Source organism: Ambystoma mexicanum, chromosome 4p (genome assembly GCF_040938575.1).
Source record: "Ambystoma mexicanum isolate Mex_15411 chromosome 4p, UKY_AmexF1_1, whole genome shotgun sequence".
Classification (NCBI taxonomy): domain Eukaryota; kingdom Metazoa; phylum Chordata; class Amphibia; order Caudata; family Ambystomatidae; genus Ambystoma; species Ambystoma mexicanum.
The window spans coordinates 1,275,167,239-1,275,185,600 of NC_090927.1; the positions used below are offsets into that span (position 1 = coordinate 1,275,167,239).

General features: G+C 42.2%; 1 protein-coding gene across 1 annotated transcript in view; it reads left to right on the forward strand.

The window, feature by feature from the left end:
- The window catches only part of DACT2 (dishevelled binding antagonist of beta catenin 2), a 58,124-nt gene extending 41,904 nt beyond the window's left edge, over nucleotides 1–16,220 (forward strand). Inside the window, exons 3-4 of the mRNA XM_069606963.1 lie at nucleotides 9,499–9,795; nucleotides 14,077–16,220. Coding sequence (XP_069463064.1) covers nucleotides 9,499–9,795; nucleotides 14,077–15,875 — 2,096 coding nt within the window. The 3' untranslated portion in view covers nucleotides 15,876–16,220. The remainder of the gene's footprint in view (nucleotides 1–9,498; nucleotides 9,796–14,076) is intronic.
- Nucleotides 16,221–18,362: the final 2,142 nt, after the last annotated feature.

Genomic DNA, 18,362 nt, shown 5'->3' on the forward strand with positions numbered 1-18,362 from the left:
TAAATCAGGCCTAGAGTCTTTTGTGAAAATCCAGTGTGCGCCTGGATTAATGCACCTTTCTTGAAACACTTGCCCACTATCCAAATAACACCGACCACAAATTAAATACCTCAGAATCTCCACAAGCATAGAAGTGCATTCAATCAGGGCAACTCAAGGTGGCATGGCGTGCAGTTCTACTTAAACTCTTATCTGTGCAATGTAGATGCCATGTTTCTGAATGAAATAAATCAGACACCTCCTCTGCCAACAGAATGAAAGATTCAGTCAATTTGTGGTTTTCCGGGTCCCTTTCTATGCTCACACAACATCTTGACTATGATCATTGCTCAAAATGTTTAAAGTAAATCACTTTGGCGTCCAACCTCTGGCGGGGAAGTGGCCAGATTGATAAGGGCATGGCTAGGGATGGAGTCTTGATAAACAAGGGATAGGATTGTAAAAAAAAGTTTAAAAAAATACAGGGCTAGGAAATAATATCTTTTATATGAATAGAACTTGTAACCTACACACACAACCTAACAATACATCGTCGTTATCATTGTTATAATCATGTGTTGAGTTCACAATGATAGATCCCTGCTTGATTGTACCCACCCTGAATGGTAGCATTCAATTAACACGGTGCAAAGTAAAGTGAACCAAAATCAGTCTCCTCTGAGATTCAGAATTGTTTCATCAAGACTGAAAGAAGCACAGTGAAGAGCATGCATCAAACACTCACCTTCTTTGGGCCATTGTTGCACACAGCATGCAGATTTAAACACCCCTTTCCCTCATTGATCACCCATCATTCGCACCTCTTAACTGTGCCATGCCACAGTTCGTAGCTTCTACACAATTCCCGCTCACTGCTGTGTCTCCAGCCATCTAACATTAATCACACTTTAATGCGTTTAAAAGCAAAACAAACAAGGAAAAAAGAAGACAAACTGGGGCAGATCACTTCTGAGCTCAGGTTTGTCTCCCAAGGTTTGGATTGGGACTAGTTCATTACTGCGGGTGTCAAATCAAATTCTCGCACAGGACACACCATCGGAATACTACTTAAACCTCTTCAACCAATCCGTCTCAACAGGAAAAGAACAAAGACAGCTTACTTCTAACCTCTACTTAAGAACACGATGGGCAATGTGGAAGACCTCTCTATCTATAAACCAATCTCAAGCATCCCCTACCCGGCAGAAATGCTAGAGACCTACGTCTACCAACAATTACTGGAGCACGCTGAAAAAAACCTACTACCAGAACAGGTGCAAGTTGGATTCAGACCCTTCAGAGGGCCCAAGATAGACCTAGTATCAATCTGGGATGACATAAAGATGTATGCCGACTCCAACACCAAATTAGCACTGAAACGGCTAGATCTTTCAGCTGCCTTCGACACCGTCAACCACAACATCTTGATAAAAAGACTGGAAGAAATAGGGCTCACTGACACAGCATTACTCTGGATCAAGTCCTTCCTTGCAAAAGGGACAGAAACAATTTGGCTAAAACCATTCAAATCCACGTTACGGGATTCCTCCTTTCGAGTAGCCCATGACTCTTCACTATCCCTGCTTCTCTTCAACATATACATGACACCGCTAATCAACCTCATCAAAAGACACAGACTAACATGCTACAACTATGCACATGATACACAAATCATCTACAAATTCAGTGACATCCAAGAAGAGAAGACACCCCCCTGGAGAATGTCTCAAGGATCTCTAACGGTGGATGAACATTAACAAACTCAAAATCAACCTGGACAAAACTGAAATCATGATTATGCCGGAAGGCAGAGGAAACAACCAACACATGCCATGGTCGACGGAACTGTGAAACCCACCGACACCATCCAAAGCTGTAAAAAACCTTGGAATCATCCCGTACAATTAGTTTACACTCAAACCCCAAATCAATGCAATAATCCGAGAATGCTTCTTCCTCCTACACACAATAAAAAAGATCTTACTGTTTCTCTCCTTTGCGCACAAAACACTAGCCATCATATCCCTCATTATTTTTAGGATTGATTATGCAAACAGCACATACCTCGGAATGCCGAAAGACCTTGTGAGGAAACTACAGCAAATACAAAATACAGCAGCTAGACTTCTCCTCAAACTGAGCAGAAGAGACCACAACACACCCGCTCTCAGTATGCTACACTGGCTGCTGGTCAAAAAAAGAATCTTTTAAAACCCTGTGCATGATGCACAAAGCAGTATGCAACCGAATGAATGACACCTGCACACTGCGCAACCTAGCAAGCAAGGGAAAAAGGAAAAGCAACCAGGAAAAAACAGTTAGGGCCAAGACCAAAGACAAGCACCCACCCCCGATCCAACCGGAGAACATCCAGACAAAGAGAAGGTGATAAGGCAGAATCAGCAGGGCCAGGGAAGAAGGCCCAGGGAAACCATGGGAGGGAGATGGGGGAAGGGAGGCACACCACCAGGCATGCCACAAGTAGAGGCAAACTAGGGGAAACTAGACCAATCATCAATGCCACTCCTACCAGAAATGTAAGCTCTGCAAGGAATCCAGTGGACCACCACCCACCCGTTAGTAAGGGCAACAGGAGGGTACTAGACTCAGCACCAACCCCACCCTACTAGAAACTTAGGCCCTGTTTCACAGTGCGTTTTCCAATTGGGGTTTGCCATTTTAAAATGCTTCTGTAAATTAGGCCCTTAAACTCCTCAAGGGAACCCTGTCAAAGAACCCCCCCACCCACCTCCGACCACCCTCAGGGCAAAGAACCGGAATCCAGCCAAAAACAGAACAATTGGTTAAGAAACTGAAATTATGCAAAAAATGCCCAGTGGCAAAGTATGTTATCTGTTTTGAAAATTCGAAATACTCAAATCTGGCTAGCAATTACAGGGTAAGGCCAAGGGACTAAAAACTAGTCTCATAGTTACAGGATGACTGGAAGAGATACATAACTATGAATGTGAACACACTTGCACCTGCTACACCAATTGATTATAAGAATTCTGCTTGTTGGCCTTTAAGGGTTGACCGAGACATTATTAGAGATGTCATAATTAAGTTAAAAAAATTCAAAGGCGCTGAGACCCAAAAGGCTGGCAAATGCGGTTCTTAAGAAAGACCCAAAGGAGAGGGGTGGGCCACAGTTCTTGGAGTTTTTTATGACAAAATCTGTTCTAAGCATGTTATCCCTGACTAATGGCAGCAATCTATTCTACTCCCAATTCATAAAAAGGGTGTGCAGTCATCGCCTGTTAATTACAGGTTTATGTCCATGCTAGATGTGACAGTGGAGTGTGATGAATCCTATGGAGTTATAACTGAACCCCAGCCTAAAGTCTCCAACCATGTGGCTTGGGGAAGGCAGCCGCTACCTGATCCTAACCTTGTGGGAGGTATCAGGGGGAAGAATAGTATGAAACGAGGTGGCTATCATGCGGAAGTACTGATTCCACTAGGAGAGACGCAGTGTTCATCTTCTTCTGTGGATGAAGATGAAATCAATCCAAGATATTTGTTGCCATGCTATCAAATTACCAATCCCTATAATACCAATGTGAAAAGAACCTGTTATAAAAAGCCAGTTAAACAGAATATTATTGGTTAATCAGAGACTCAAGAATTAAAGATGAATCATCATAATTCTGCCTTATTGAGAAAACATCACTCTAATGAGGACTTGCAAACTTCCTCCACAACCTCTCCTTCCTCTAATATCTGTCAGTTCATAGAACAAACTGATTTAAGAGAAAACAATATGAGACAACTTAAAGTTTCCAATTTGTCTATGACTTCGGTTCCCATTACGCCAAAAGTACTGTGACGAGGAAGAGGAGCGCAGAGGTAACGGGGAACTCAGAACAGCGAATATGCAAAGGTGCGGCCTAGTCATTACCAATCAGAAAACCTGAGCGGGATATTTAAAACTCAGGATGTGTTGTGAGGGTGAAGCAGAGAAAGAAGCAGTTCATGTGCGGGAGGCGTACCGGAGGAAGCTCAAGCAATCTAAGGGTCGAGAGCAGCCATAGAGAGAAGCCTGCCAGTAGAAGTCAATCCAAAGGGATAAAACCAGAAGAACTGCAGAGTATGCGCAGCTGAAGACGGTGTACTAAAAGGCTGAGCAGGAGGCGTGTACCTGAAGCAGCATTTTATTACATTTTATTTTATTGTGCATTTAGTTAATTACAAAACTTTAAGCAATTTATTTTTTAAAAAGAATAAAAAAGGTACATGAACGATCAGATTTCATCAATATCATCACGGTACATGAGAAAAAGTTAGAATACTGCATTAATTACATCAGTTAATAAAATACAGATTCATCCAATATTAAAAGAAAGATAAAATAGGCCATTAAATCAGTTATGCAAATTAATCAAATCTCCTCAGGGCTTCTTTCCAGATTGCAAAGGCTGCAGCAGTTAGAACTATAGAGTCAGCGCCAAATATCATTGACCAGAATTGGTCGTATAAAATATTTGGAATTTTTTACACATATCCTGAGTAACTTTCACATAGCAAGTAACCAGTTTGTGACAGGCTGTTAATACGTGTCTGCGAGTCTCCAGTTCTTGGTGGCAAAGACGACAAGTGCTGTCAGCTAGAAAGGTAGTTTGCCATGTACCGAGGAACTCTTTAGAAGGAAATAAGTTCAATGGTAGGTACAATATAAATCGCTTTAACTCGATTGAAAATAATTTGATCAAGTAACTAGAAGGAATGAAGTAAGGAAAACTTTGATATGAATATTCTCTATATCCTTTACAGGTATGCAGCTAATTTATATTTTTGACTCTGTCCCACAATCTCGTTTTTTTCTTTATTACATTTTCAAAGTTCGGCTCAGATACAAAGATATCAGGATCTATGTCCAGTACTTCTAGATGTGTCATCGCCATTGATTTCAAATCTAATACAAAACCGTTTTTACCGTCATTATCTAGTTGTTTACTGAAGTGTTGTAACAGATCTTTTGTGTTTTGGTATGTTTGCATTAATTTAGCATATAGCAGGGTTCTCCGTAAACACCACATGGACATTAATGATGGCAAACCAAACTCCAGCCTTAGGGCCTCAGCCGGTTCCGAATTGGGTAATTTATGATCATATGAAGCAGTTCACCCTCAAATCTATTTAACCAAAGCACGTGTGTTCTGGGTAGTGCTTCAAGTGCATATAAAATTGATGGTATAATGCTGGTGTGATATACCTCTAAAAGCCCCTCGATATTGTGTTCTCCACAATGCACTATATAATTCTTCAGAACTAGCCATTTCTTTCAAATTGCTGTGGTCGTTTCAGTGTAATACATTGATGGAGGTTTTATTATTACTGAGAAACCAACGTAAGTGAATACACTTGTTCTTTCGAGGGTGGATTTATGCAGTTTCCAAACGAAAGGTCTTTTTTTCTGGAGTACTTTTGCTCAGGCACATAGTCTTGGTTTTAGATATATTAATGACCATGTGATATTTTATGGCCTATTCCGCTAGAGCATCTATTGTTCGTTTAAGACCAATCTGGGTCTAGTCGAACAGAATAATATTGTCAGCGTACGATAGACACAATACTTATCTCCACTTATCGTGGGTGGAAAGTTATGGGCTTTTAACTCTTTGTTCATGTTCTATGTAGGCATTATAAAGGTTGTATAATATGGGCCCTAGAACACAGCCTTGCTTCAGGCCACAGTTAGTCTGATAATAGTGTGGTCGTCTGTCAAGTTTAGTCGAATTGTAACTGAGGTGTTTGTACATAACAAAGAAGGTAGCAGGCGCTCCTCTCCAGAAAGAACATGGCATGATAACCTGTTCTGAGATGAGAGTTTGCAGCACACGCTTTTTGCTCACTGTACCTTTCACAGATGGGAAATATCCATTTGCATATCAGTCTTTGTCCCATCCATATGGGCAGTCCAGCACCGAAATGCTATGGTAATTCCTCTCTGAACAAGAGTACCAAAAGCAACCCCATACACGTGTTTCAGCCTTGTTGGGCCTCATCAGTGAGGTGAAGCTTTGTCTCTCTGAGCACAGTGAGCAGGGAGTCCATGTCTGGTTGCCCCCAGGTACCTCAGGGTGACCAACCCCAAGTTCCTTGCAAACATTACAAAGAACCTAGCATGCACTCCTCTCCAGAAAGAACATGGCATGACAACCTGTTCTGAGATGAGAGTTTGCAGCACACGCTTTTTGCTCACTGTACCTTTCACAGATGGGAAATATCCATTTGCATATCATCTTTGTCCCACCCATCTGGGCAGTCCAGCACCGAAATGCTATGGCTATGGGTGTTTGTACATAGTTGTTGCATCTAGTGCAACAAAGTTGTATCAGCGCCTCAGATCGTACGTTTTTCAGATCAGAGTAACGATTGTGAGACCAAAACCGAGGCTTTACTGATGTCAACGTAAAAATACAAATATTTCGCGTTCTTGTAACTCTATTCCACTATAAGATATTGGAGTGTACAGATGTTAGTAATAGTTCTGTAACCTTTTCTAAATCCTGTTTGATATCTGCTAAGTATATTAGCCTTTTCAACCCAGATACCTAATTCTCTTAGCCAAATGCTGGAGAATATCTTCTGGCTCGTGTCCATCATAATAATAGCCAAAAGGCGATAGTTGGAAGATTCCAATCTATCACCTTTTTTGAAAATGGGAACAAGCACAGATTTGCACCAACTATAGGGAATAGTGCTTGTCAGTTTAATATGGGAGCATAGTAAATTCAATCTTTTCACCCACAGCTCTCGGTGGCATTTAAAGACTACATTAGGGATACCAAAAGGTCCAGGAGCCCGAGAGCCCTTACGTTTTACAATGATTCTAACCAGCGTATCTTCTTGTATGTCGAGCTTATTAAGATGTTGTTTTTTATTTTCAACTACCATTTTTGAATTAATGGTTCTGTGTTCATTATATAAGTCCTTGATGCGTTTGGATCCTATTTCCTGTGATATGAGATTAAGATCAAATGGTGACAAGGATTTCCTGAATTCGTTATAGCTGGACCAAATGTGTGCTTTTTAGCCATCCAAATAACTTTATCCAATCCGAGTTGTTGGAGTGTTTATGTTATTTCAACCAGTTTTTATACTGTGGGGCCAGATTTGTGATACGATTTTCGAGTTTACTGATTTCTGTCAACAGGGGAGTCATGCAGCATTGTGTGCTAACTCCCCTGTCGTTTAATTTATATCGTACTGATCTGCCAATTAGGCTAAATGATATGGCCAGCCATCCACCGAAGATTGGTGTTGAAAGCATTGTCAGGCTGCTACATGCTGACGATTTGGTCTTGTTCGACCACACTTTCACTGGAATGAAAAAAATGCAAAATGGTATGTTGTCTTATGCTGCCACAAACAAATAGGCGATAAATCTAGATGAAAAAAGGTTATGCTGGTGGCAGGTGAAAAAATCAATAAATTAGGTTTGACCATTCCTGTAAGTACAATTGAATATATTGATAGCTATCCATATCTAAGTTTACTGATAATCCCTAAAGCTGATTATGCTGAGATAACTGATGCAAAGTAGAAAGGCAGGTCAACTAGGTCTTTTGATCTATAATTTAGCAAGGTAGACTGATGGATACCTTCAAGTGGGCATTCTGAGCCATGATTTTGTCCTGCAGTGCTATATGACCTTTAGGCATTGACAATGAAAGATACTCAGTGGCTGAATAGCCTCGAAGGGAAGTTCTGGCAGCACGTTTTAAATTTACCACCAGCAACTCCCATGGAATTTCTAAGATTAGGCTGGGATTCATTTCCCTTCGAGGCCAGGCATTGAGAAGACGTGGGGATATGTATATCAAATCTAGGTCTTCACCGACATGTCCATTGCTCTCTAGAATAGGATTGCATTATGCTACTGAGTCTACTAATAAGAAATATAACTTTGAGGAATTAAAGAATTCTTCGAATTGTATAAAATGGGTGCCTCACCTTGACAGTGAGAGAATTTAATATCTGCTTAAGGAATTTTACAAGAAGGTGGAACTGTGGGATTGGAACTATAATTATGTACACCTATCCAAACTACAGAATTATAAGCATGTCTCCACTGTAGTGCATACGTTTTAAGAAAATTCAATCCTATCTCACTCAATGCCCCAGTCCGGCAGTGTGCAGGCTAATTTTATTGCTGCATATTAATCAGCTCCCTCTTACTTTGTGTGGTCCTCAGCTAAATATACCTCCAGAGCTGAGATTGTGCCGGATTTGCAAGCTAATGGATGAAATGGAAACTGCTAAACATGCATTTACTAAATGTGCTATGCTTGGTTCTTCCAGGTATATGCATAATTTAGATCTGTTGTTACTGACTATGATAAGATTAAGACTACTGATGTTTGGATTTATTGGGCCTCATTACGAGTTAGGCAGTATTCTGATGCTAAATCAGCCGGAATACCGGCCAACGGAATTAATATTACTGCCACTTGGTCTGGCAGATTTGCCGCCGGGTTACAAATGGTGGTGGTAGTGTTAGTCCCCATCAATTTGTAGTCCATAGGCCTCCATTGGGGATTTTGGCGGGATTACTGCCACAGTAATTCCGACGATTTTGCAGATTATTAGGCAGGAAGTAGACGGATTTGCATGCAGCATGATGCTGGAGGTAAATCCCCCACTCCAGGGCCAAACTCGTAGTATGGCAGAGTGGGAAAAGTGGCAGCAATTCCGTTACTGCCACCTTTTCCCCACACTGTCATACTCATAATGAGCCCCAATAACTCTGGAACCACTTCTCTAAATATTGTGTTATGTCGAATTTGGCGGCATTGTTTATTGTTTATTGATCACTTGTTAGGTGCTTATAAAGGAAGCAAATATTGTTTCAAAGCGCCCACAGTGCAAAAGGGAGGGGACATAGGATGATGGACAATGTAATTACAACAATGTTAAATAATTAAACACAACAAACTAAGAAGAGACAATGGGCAGGGGAAGACAAACCTACTATGCCTTGTGAGTGTTCAGAACGTGCAAGTGCAGAGGGAAGAGGGGTATGGCATAAGTGCTGAGGTGCTCATGGGGACAGCAGATAAAGTGCTATGAATAAAGGCATGTGAAAAAATTGTTAAACACATGAAATGTTGTCAAATAGACAATGATATTAATTGATTTAATGGATGAAGATTTTATTACTATTACCGCTGACTTATACTGGATGAATATTTAATAGTGCTCCCTGAATACATGTTTCATGATATTTAAATAATTCATGTATGTGGTTTTGTGTATGCGTTTTTGTTAAAAGTTCAAAATGTACTGAACACCATCAATACAAAATAAAACAAATAATCAACCCGATATTCTTTCAAGACTAAAAGAATAAATGCCAACAGACTGCACCAGTAACATCTTTTATTACAGCGCTTTGAAGTGGGCGTTATACACAAGGAATCCCTATAGTGATATGCGAGAATATTACCGTGCAATGTCATGCTTCAGAATCTTCTTCATTGGCCTAAAGTATCTCTTCCCTTCTGTTTTCTCTAGGATTCTACGAGCTCAGCGATGGTGGCACATGTTCACTGTCGAACTCGTGCACATCTGTGTATAGCGAGTGCATGACTTCCTCCCATGGCAGCCTGCTTGCGACTGCCCAGCAGCAACAACTCGGGAAAAGGCTTAGCGTGTTTGATTACAGGCCTAGGTCTGCAGATGAATCCACCGTTCAGGGCCCTGTCATTCTCCAGAGGCAGGGCCCCAACATCCGGGACAGCTTCCGAATCAGAACCAGCGCTGAACTTCCTGGCAGTGCAGCCAGGCTCAGGCCACGGCCAGTTTCCACAGGTAACTGAACTCTATTTTGCAGATCAAACTGAATTTGGCAATTATAATGATGCAGTCAATGACAATACATCAAGTGTGTGTGTGTTGTAACACAACCTGAGCGAACTTCTACAACACCGAACTCGTGTGCCAAAACAAATCTGATATTTGTGATATGCTGGACTTACACATTTTTGCAAGGGTCGTCTGTGCTCCTGACTCACGCCTGAACTCTCTCCTGCTTTGTCAAAACACGATGTAATTTCATACGTACAACTAACTGAGATATTCTTGTGTAGTCAGAGACTACAAATGTAACATGCACGTATTTCACGTAAGCATATGGCTGGGATTGTTTCCTCCTTAGTAGCCACAAAAACATAGGGCCTGATTTACAAACATGTTTTCAGTGGGACTTTCCCATGTTAAAAATGTTTTAGGAATCAGGCCCATAGTCTTTGTGTTGCATACTCAGTTACATTCACCCAATGTAATCTTCTGCCTCCAACCAACTCAATGACTTCATCCACCTTAGTAGTCACTGTCACTTGTGTGTGTGTATCATGCTGGCTGACAACTGGAATTCTCTCTATCTTCCTAGTTACAAAAAGATAGCATGTATGTTGTGCACTTCATTACAGCCACTTAATATAATCTCCTGCCTCCAGCAACCATTGGCATTTTCTGCTCCCTAGTTTTCACATACAGCCAATGTCACATGTTTATAAATCATGCAAGGTGGTCACTGGAATTCTCTCCTCTTTATCAGTCACAATAAAATGGTATTCATATTACAAGCATGCCTCCAACATTAATATAAAAAAACAATCTTATTCAAATTTTATATCTCACCCACAAGTAAATCCTAATTCAATTTTCTGTCGATTCCTTAACTAAATCCAATTCGCACCTGGGGAAGTGTGAGTAGCCAATCAGGCAGCTGGAACAGTGGCCGAGAATACACCTTCTCATCCCACTGTACCAGCCACCAGAGGCCCTTCCCATGGTGGTACCATTTATTTTCTTTTTTAATGTGAGGTGGCAACATGCTTCTCCATGTTGCCTCCCCAGCTTCCCACCCCCCCAAAAACAATCCAAACCTCCCCAACTGGAGCTTTGTGCGCTGGTCTCTGCGCTTCTCCCGCTCCTGGCCAAAGCCATAGAAATGGAAAAGAGACTCTGTACCTTTCCCTGTGGTGGAGGCCATCTTTGTTGCTTTTTTTTTCCTCCAGAAATTGACGTCATTTGTGCACCAATCTCGGGAGGAAAAAAGAATAAACCATTCACACACCGGTTAAACCCCAGGGTGCAAATGGCTTCCCCCCCCACTGTGGGGGGCGGACATGGCGTTTGACGGCCCCCCAGCCCTCGCTTAGGCTCAGGCCTACTTGGGCTCAGCTGGGAGCCGTAAAGACTATGTCCATCCCCCACAGTGGCTGTGAAAGTCATAAAAGTCATATTATAATTCTCTCTACACCCTTGCAACCTTCTGTCTCAGTCTACATGGCTGACCACAAACTCCAACCGTGCGTGCTTTCTGTAAACTGTGAGGTCGGAGTTGGTCGAACCACATCACCCAAACCGCAAAAGAATTTTGAATAAGTGCATTTCAGCAGAATCAGTGGAAATGTGGTTGATTTGGAGTTTATCTGAATACGTTTTCTCTATATTTACCTGTGCAATATTATGACCACACTGAGCAACACCATAAAAAGCAGCCCCATCAGAGATATTGATCATTTCAAAAGAATAGTTCACTTATGCCACAGATAATAGAGTTAAAGTTTGTAATTTTTTACATTTTAAATGAATCTGGTTTGCAAGGGTGGTGCTTCTCATGTCTATGAATGTACACGTCCTCTATGGCACTACTAGAACTACATGTTTTTTTTTTTTTTAAAGCAAAGAAGCTGGGTTTTTAAAGCCCACAGACGTCTTCTTATCAAAAGACTTAAGTTTGACCATTTTATTTAGTACAACCAAAATTATGAAGTGGTTTTGCTATGCATTTGGCTTGGAGAGCAAAGTTTGCCCTGATACATGTGATATTGAAACAGTGCCTGATTTACAAAAGTGTTTTTGCGATCGCTCAATCCCATGGAAAAACGCTTCGCACATCAGGTCCACGTGTGCCCTGGCAAATAGGCCACACTCAAAAGACCTCAATGGTCCTGATTTGCAAAGCATTCTTCAATGGGACTGCACCATTGTAAAACGCTTTTGTAAAGCAGGTCCATGGTCTGTCTGTCTAAATGCAGATATACGCCTCCCGCTTTTAGCACACCATGCTGGGTCTTCTTTGTGGCACTCCATAGGTTGTGCCTGCCGATTGGTTTCATGAGAAAGCATGCAGAACATATATTTCAGAGCCCTCGCTTTCCAGTAGGTATTTTCTTCTTAGCTGTGACTCGGGTCTGGACATTTGGAGAGCTTCTATTTACTTAGAAGTCCTGCTACTGAAAGGAGGATGGTAGACCTATGCTTTAGATTGGAATTGAACACATCTAAACTATTCTGACTGATTGTATTTCGTGGTTTTGTTGGTTGATCACATCTGCCTCCCTGCTATGCCCTATGGCATGAGGACACGGGCTGTATGAGAGGCAGTTGCAATGCGTGTAACCCGTAGAACAGATGAAATGTAACCATGTATTAAGTAGTGAGAACCCACCCATCTCTTCGACACTGCCCTCTATTAGAATCATACTCCTTCCTAGGAGGTAAAGGCACATTTGTGTTTTTTAAAAGTTGCGTCGAGTACACCACAGCTTTTCACATAGCTAATTCATATCAGAACATGGCCCATTTCAAAGCAATACAAAAACCTGGCGGATGACAGAAGGCAGAGCCATTTGTGCATACATGCACAGATGCACACCTTTGAACCGCCTCCCCCTAAAACCTTACACTAAGGACGCTGATTACGATATAGCATCAACGTACACAAGGGATCTACTAGATAAGAATAAGGAACAACGAGCTCGATTTAGACAAGAGCTAGGTTCCTCAAATGGATAGCAATCCAAGGTTGGCATCGTGCACGATGATGTGCATGGCATCCGTGCCCTTCCTGTATTTAGGGGCTAAAGTCATCACAGACAGACCTTCTGCACATTCATGTCTGAAATGAGAATGGCCCGTCAAGTAAACGTTGCCTATATTTGGAGGTTTCCAGTTGGTCTTCATCAAGTTGGCTTTCCCATCACATGACCGGCAAACTAAGAAAGACAACATGGCGCTATTGAACCAAGGAAGTTGTTAGTTTTCCTGCTGAGAACCTCAGGAATGTTTCATCAGTAGCTTTGGGAAGCCAGTGCCTCAAGGGAGATTAACTGTTGGGGGGGGGTGGAGGGGATTAGCCTCATCTCTTGACTTTGGTAGCTTTCATTTGTTTTATCACCACAGAAACCTATTTCTAATTAAATGTGTAGCAAGGTTCAAATGGAAGCTTGGGCGTATTACTTATTTGAACGTTTTTCTGCACCCCAGTAAACATCGATGCTACTCTCTTAACTAGGCACAATTTAAACCCCAAAGAGCAGAAACGGTCGGAAAGCTCCCTTTTAGGAAAGTGTTTTAGCTCCCCCAAGCCGAGATTATCTCTGCATTGAAATCCACTTGTATTGTAGACGAAAGACTATTTTGCAGTGTGTGATGGCAAGGCATCAAGATTTGTTCAATAATCTGTTGCATGGAAGTTGACGAGAACTAAGGCTCAGCCCGCCTTAACATATGTGGGGGTCTAGTGGCTGGTCAGGAAGGAGGAGTGGATTAAGGGAAGAGTAGTCATCCCATAGTTCACCATTCCATTAATGTTACTTCTGAAACTCCCTCCCCCACTCCCTCACACACACACACACACAGTATTATGTTTCGACTGCAACATTTTAATAATGGTGTGTTAATTCCTGTTAGCAATTTCAATGTATACATATTTACGTGATTATATTATACATTTCCTCACAGGACTTGTGTGTTAAATCATTCTCTTTTTCTGAAACTTTTAAAATAAATGTAAAAAAAATGTTTATATAGTGAAACATTTAACCTTAATGTGATTATTCTTGTGTTAGTGCAGAACTAATTTGGTTAATTATATTTTTTTAAATAAAGATTATTATTCCTACAAATATATTGGTTTTAAAGCATTGCCCAATAGTTATGTTTTATGTGAAATCATTGAAACTTAATTCAAAGAAGTGCATAATATCAGCATTTGAAATGTCCTTTCAAAAGAATTTGTTTTGAAAATGTGCTCTTTTGTGACACAGTGTGATCTTGTCTCCTGTCCCTTCTTTGCAGGTGACTTGGAGAGACTGATACCAATGCACACAGGGTTTCGGAAGTGCCCGGATCAAAGGTCTGTGTCTTCCTTGTGCCATGGCGGTGGCATTGAGCGCCATGTTGTGGACCCCAAATACCAGAATGATTTGGTCGCCAGAAGGGGAAGTGACGTGTACGCTTACCCAAGTCCCCTTCATGCTGTGGCACTCCAAAGCCCGCTGTTTTCTTTGATTGGGGAATCTCACGAAAGTGTCATCTATGATGGAGACAAACAGCCCGCTCAGCCTTGTGCAGTCAAGGATAATGTAATGTTCAGGACTAGACCACTCATTGAAACCGGGCCTGGGGGTTACATCAACAAACTACTACAGTTGAGTAGATGCAAAGCTAACAATCAATCCACAGCATGCAGCAGGGTCATGGAAAAGAATCACCTACCTGTGCAACACCAAATACATGCTGTCACCCCCACCTGCAGTGTACTGAAAGTGAACTCCAGCAGTCAATTGGAAAAAAGGGGGCTATTTCCTGAAGGAAACAAAGAAGTCAATATTAATTTGAGGAAAGAGAGTTTCCTAGAGGAACCTCAAAGACAGCCAGACGTCGTAGAGAGTACGGACACAGACAAGCCGCAGAGTCTCCCTACTTCACAGCCAACAAATATAAATAACTATTTTCATGGAAGGTCAAAAATTAGTGGTTTCCCACTAAGGGAAGCTAGGGGGCATTGTCTTGAGCCAGGTTCTTCATCCAGTTTACAGACGTGTTCAGAGGAGTCCAATCAAGACCCATTACCTTTACCAGCCAAAACGATCTTGCCGAAGAAGATTAGCAAAAAAAACAGCGTTCTGAAACCTGTGAATGCCCTTGAGAGACATACTGCTCAAACTGAATTTGTTCATGCACAGTTTGTCCCTGCTGAAGCCCATCAAGTTAAGATGAGAATTTCAAGCTCTAAAACGAAATCGGCAAAGGTGAAACGAAGAAACAGCGAGAAGGTGCTGAGACCTGGGAAACATTGTCTTGAAAGGCCAAAGGGTCTGAATTCTGGAATCAGGCTTACTAGTACAGAGTGGACACAAGCCAGTAAACAACATGGTGGAAAAAGCCTTGCCAGAAGACCTACCTATGTTAGTGATGTCGCTGGAAGGTCTTCCTCAGAATCCAGTCTGTATCCTGTACAGTTACGAATGCCCCACGTCATTCCAAAGTCAGAACTATATAGAGCATCAGTCAGTGCACTGCGTTCTCTGGAAACCGTACATATTGACACTGGCACAAAGAGAAAACAACGCAAGTGGCAGTCCTCTGTTGAAATTTCAGCAAGAGCCCATTTTGCAAACTTACCAAAAAGTTTTGTGTCGGGTGTAGGCCCACCAACACAACCAGTAAGGCGGGCGGGTGTCCTTCGCACAGTGAGCTTGAGGGCAAGAACAAGGCTTCCTCACCCTGGCGCCTACGCAAAAAGTGAGTCTGAATATTCGGCAGAGTGTGCCTCTCTCTTTCATTCTACAATCATGGAAACGAGTGAAGATGAGGTCAGCAACTACACCACCAATCGCTTTGGAGACAGTGAATCCAGTGAAAGTGATTCAGAAGCTGACAGCAGCGGCAGCAGTCTGACTCTTGACTATGATGAGACTGACCAGAGCGATTTGGTTTGGGCAGAAGCATGTACCAGATTGCCTGTAACAACCCAGACTTACAGCAGACCTCTTCCAGAGCCAAAGATCTGTCGAATCAAAGCTTCAAAAGCTCTGAAGAAAAAGATTAGGAGATTCCAGCCAGCATCGTTAAAGGTTATGACCATGGTTTGATGGGAGAGTGGAGAGAGAGAGTGAGAGAGAGAGAACGAACAGCTGCTTGAAGCAGTAAGGCATCATGCTGGTTCCCACTCAGCATAACAAAGGAACTGCCTTTTCAAAGAATCCACTTCCTTGAATGAACTGTTAATGACCTAAGACATCCCAGACATTCACAATGGGTCTTTTCCTTTGCCGGTGACTGTAAAAAGGCCCACTGTCTGATTTCCATTTACTGACTTTCATACTAATGGGGGGTTGTGTTTTGTAACTTCTTTTTCTACTGTGTGTTCATGTCTGTGCTTAATGTGCGAATTTGGTAAGAGTAGAACCTGATAATAAACATATTATTTAATACTATTTGGAAATAATCTGTTGGCATTTGACTGTATACATGTACACGTGTTTTTCATGCAAATTGTGCGTCAATCTCCAATCTTAATGAGCTGCAGGCGTCGAATTGTGTTAGTAGCAGGACCACTAACTAACACCATGTTTGTTTGAAAATGGAAGCTGAAATGAGTCGTTTCAAAAGACTCAATTCGCGTTTCTGCTGCACTGCTGGGATCAGACGACCGTTATCAGCATCAAAAAGCAACCCCAGTTCATTTTATTCGCATAAAAAAATGCTGCATATCAGTTGAGCGACATGCTGAAACAATGTTAGCACAGCGCCATAGGCATCAGAATAGTTACATCAGAGTGTACAGATACATGCCTGTTATATTACATCATGCAAAGTGAAGTGCGCACATCTTCAGAAATGATTATTATTTGAGAATACACTTTAAATTAGGAAAACGTGAATTTATATAAAACATGTTTTGAAACTCGAATCTTTCCTTAGGATGCACGCTTACTCGAGAATAATGAAAACATAGTCAAAAGTTTTGAAGTTAATTTATTCTGACAAATCAGGTGGTGCACAGATGCACGAATCCAGTTGTGGTCATCTCAATCTTTGCCGACAAAATATGTATCTTTCTGTAGAAGGATACCAGTTTGGTTTTAATCATTATCTCTGACATGACTATGGAAGACAGGTCTTTGAAAAAGGTTTCCCCCCTTCTGCCTAGAAAATATATGCCCATCAGTGAAGGAGACTCTATTAATGTTAAACGGTCTGTCTGTGACTATATGCATGGCTAGTGTAGGCGCAATGTCACAGGAAATCATGCTAGATACCACTTTCAAACATCTTACTAGTTTATACTCTTGGGATGCTGTAATCCAGTGGTCTTCAACTTTTCTGGCCTGGGCCCTCCCCTAAGCAACATGTGGGCAGGCCAGGCCCCTGCAAAAATGCCAAATGGACAGTAAGTCCAAATGGCTATGAACTATTGCGCGTCTTCACTGCACCCTACTCTCAGTATAGTCCATGAGCTCCCCCATCAGCTCTCATTGCAATCTCTGGGCTCTCCCATCCCACTCCTACCCAGTCCCTGCGATCTTCTCACCCCACCACAGACCATGGGGTTTGCCCACCCTGTTCCCACCACTATCCCATTGCTCCCCCCATCCTGCTCCTACCACAGTGCCTGGGCTCTCCACCCCGTTCCCAACAAAGTCCCACAGGCAGTGACAGCTGGTGAATTTTTTAGTGGTGGGGCATAAATATTTCCCCCAGATATGCCATAGCGACCGAGCGTAGGGAGGGAGCCGCAACCAATCTAGAGTGGTCCGAGGAGGTCCTTTCACCGGAAATCTCTTTAAATAATGGGTTAAATTGTTGCATTTTAGAGCATACTTAAACAAAAAAGAAATTGGGTAGAAATCCAAACAGTTTGAAATTGGAGGTGGGGGGCACAAGGGGCAGGCATGGTAATTTTTACAGGGCATCTATGATAGATGTCCAGTAAAAAGATACCATCCCTGTCCCCTGCGCTCCACAGTGCCTCAGAAGGAGAGCTGATTTTGGCAGGTGGTTAGGGGGATTGTGAAACAAAGGCATTTTTAAAATGCCTTTGTTGTACAACCCTCCTTCCTACCTCCCCCTCCAATCGACAAAATTAGCTCAACGGACCAACACACACACATTCAAACAGCAAGCACTCTATCATTCACACAAGCACTCCTCACCATACACTCACTCATAATACACACATCCATACACATATTTAAATAAAAAATAAATGAACATAAACGTACCTTCTGCCCCAGTCCTTGGCCCTCATTACAAGTCAGCGTTAAGGAGTTAACGGCGCCGTAAAGAGCGTCGGCGCTGTTAAACCCTTAACGCCTGATTCACACTTTAACGCCTGCTTTTTGCAGGCATTAAAGTCCAAGGCGCTAAGCGACCTTGGTGCTAATTACGGCACCATAATTTATGGTGCCGTAATTAGCGCCTTCCCCATCCCCATTATGCCCTATGGGGCAAAAATGGGAATGGGGAAGGGCAAATGGTGAATGGGGAATTACCGCCCCACTCACCTTGGAATGGGGCGGTAATTCCGCCATCCACCATGGCGAAATCCGGCATGGACCATGGTCCACCGCCTGCCT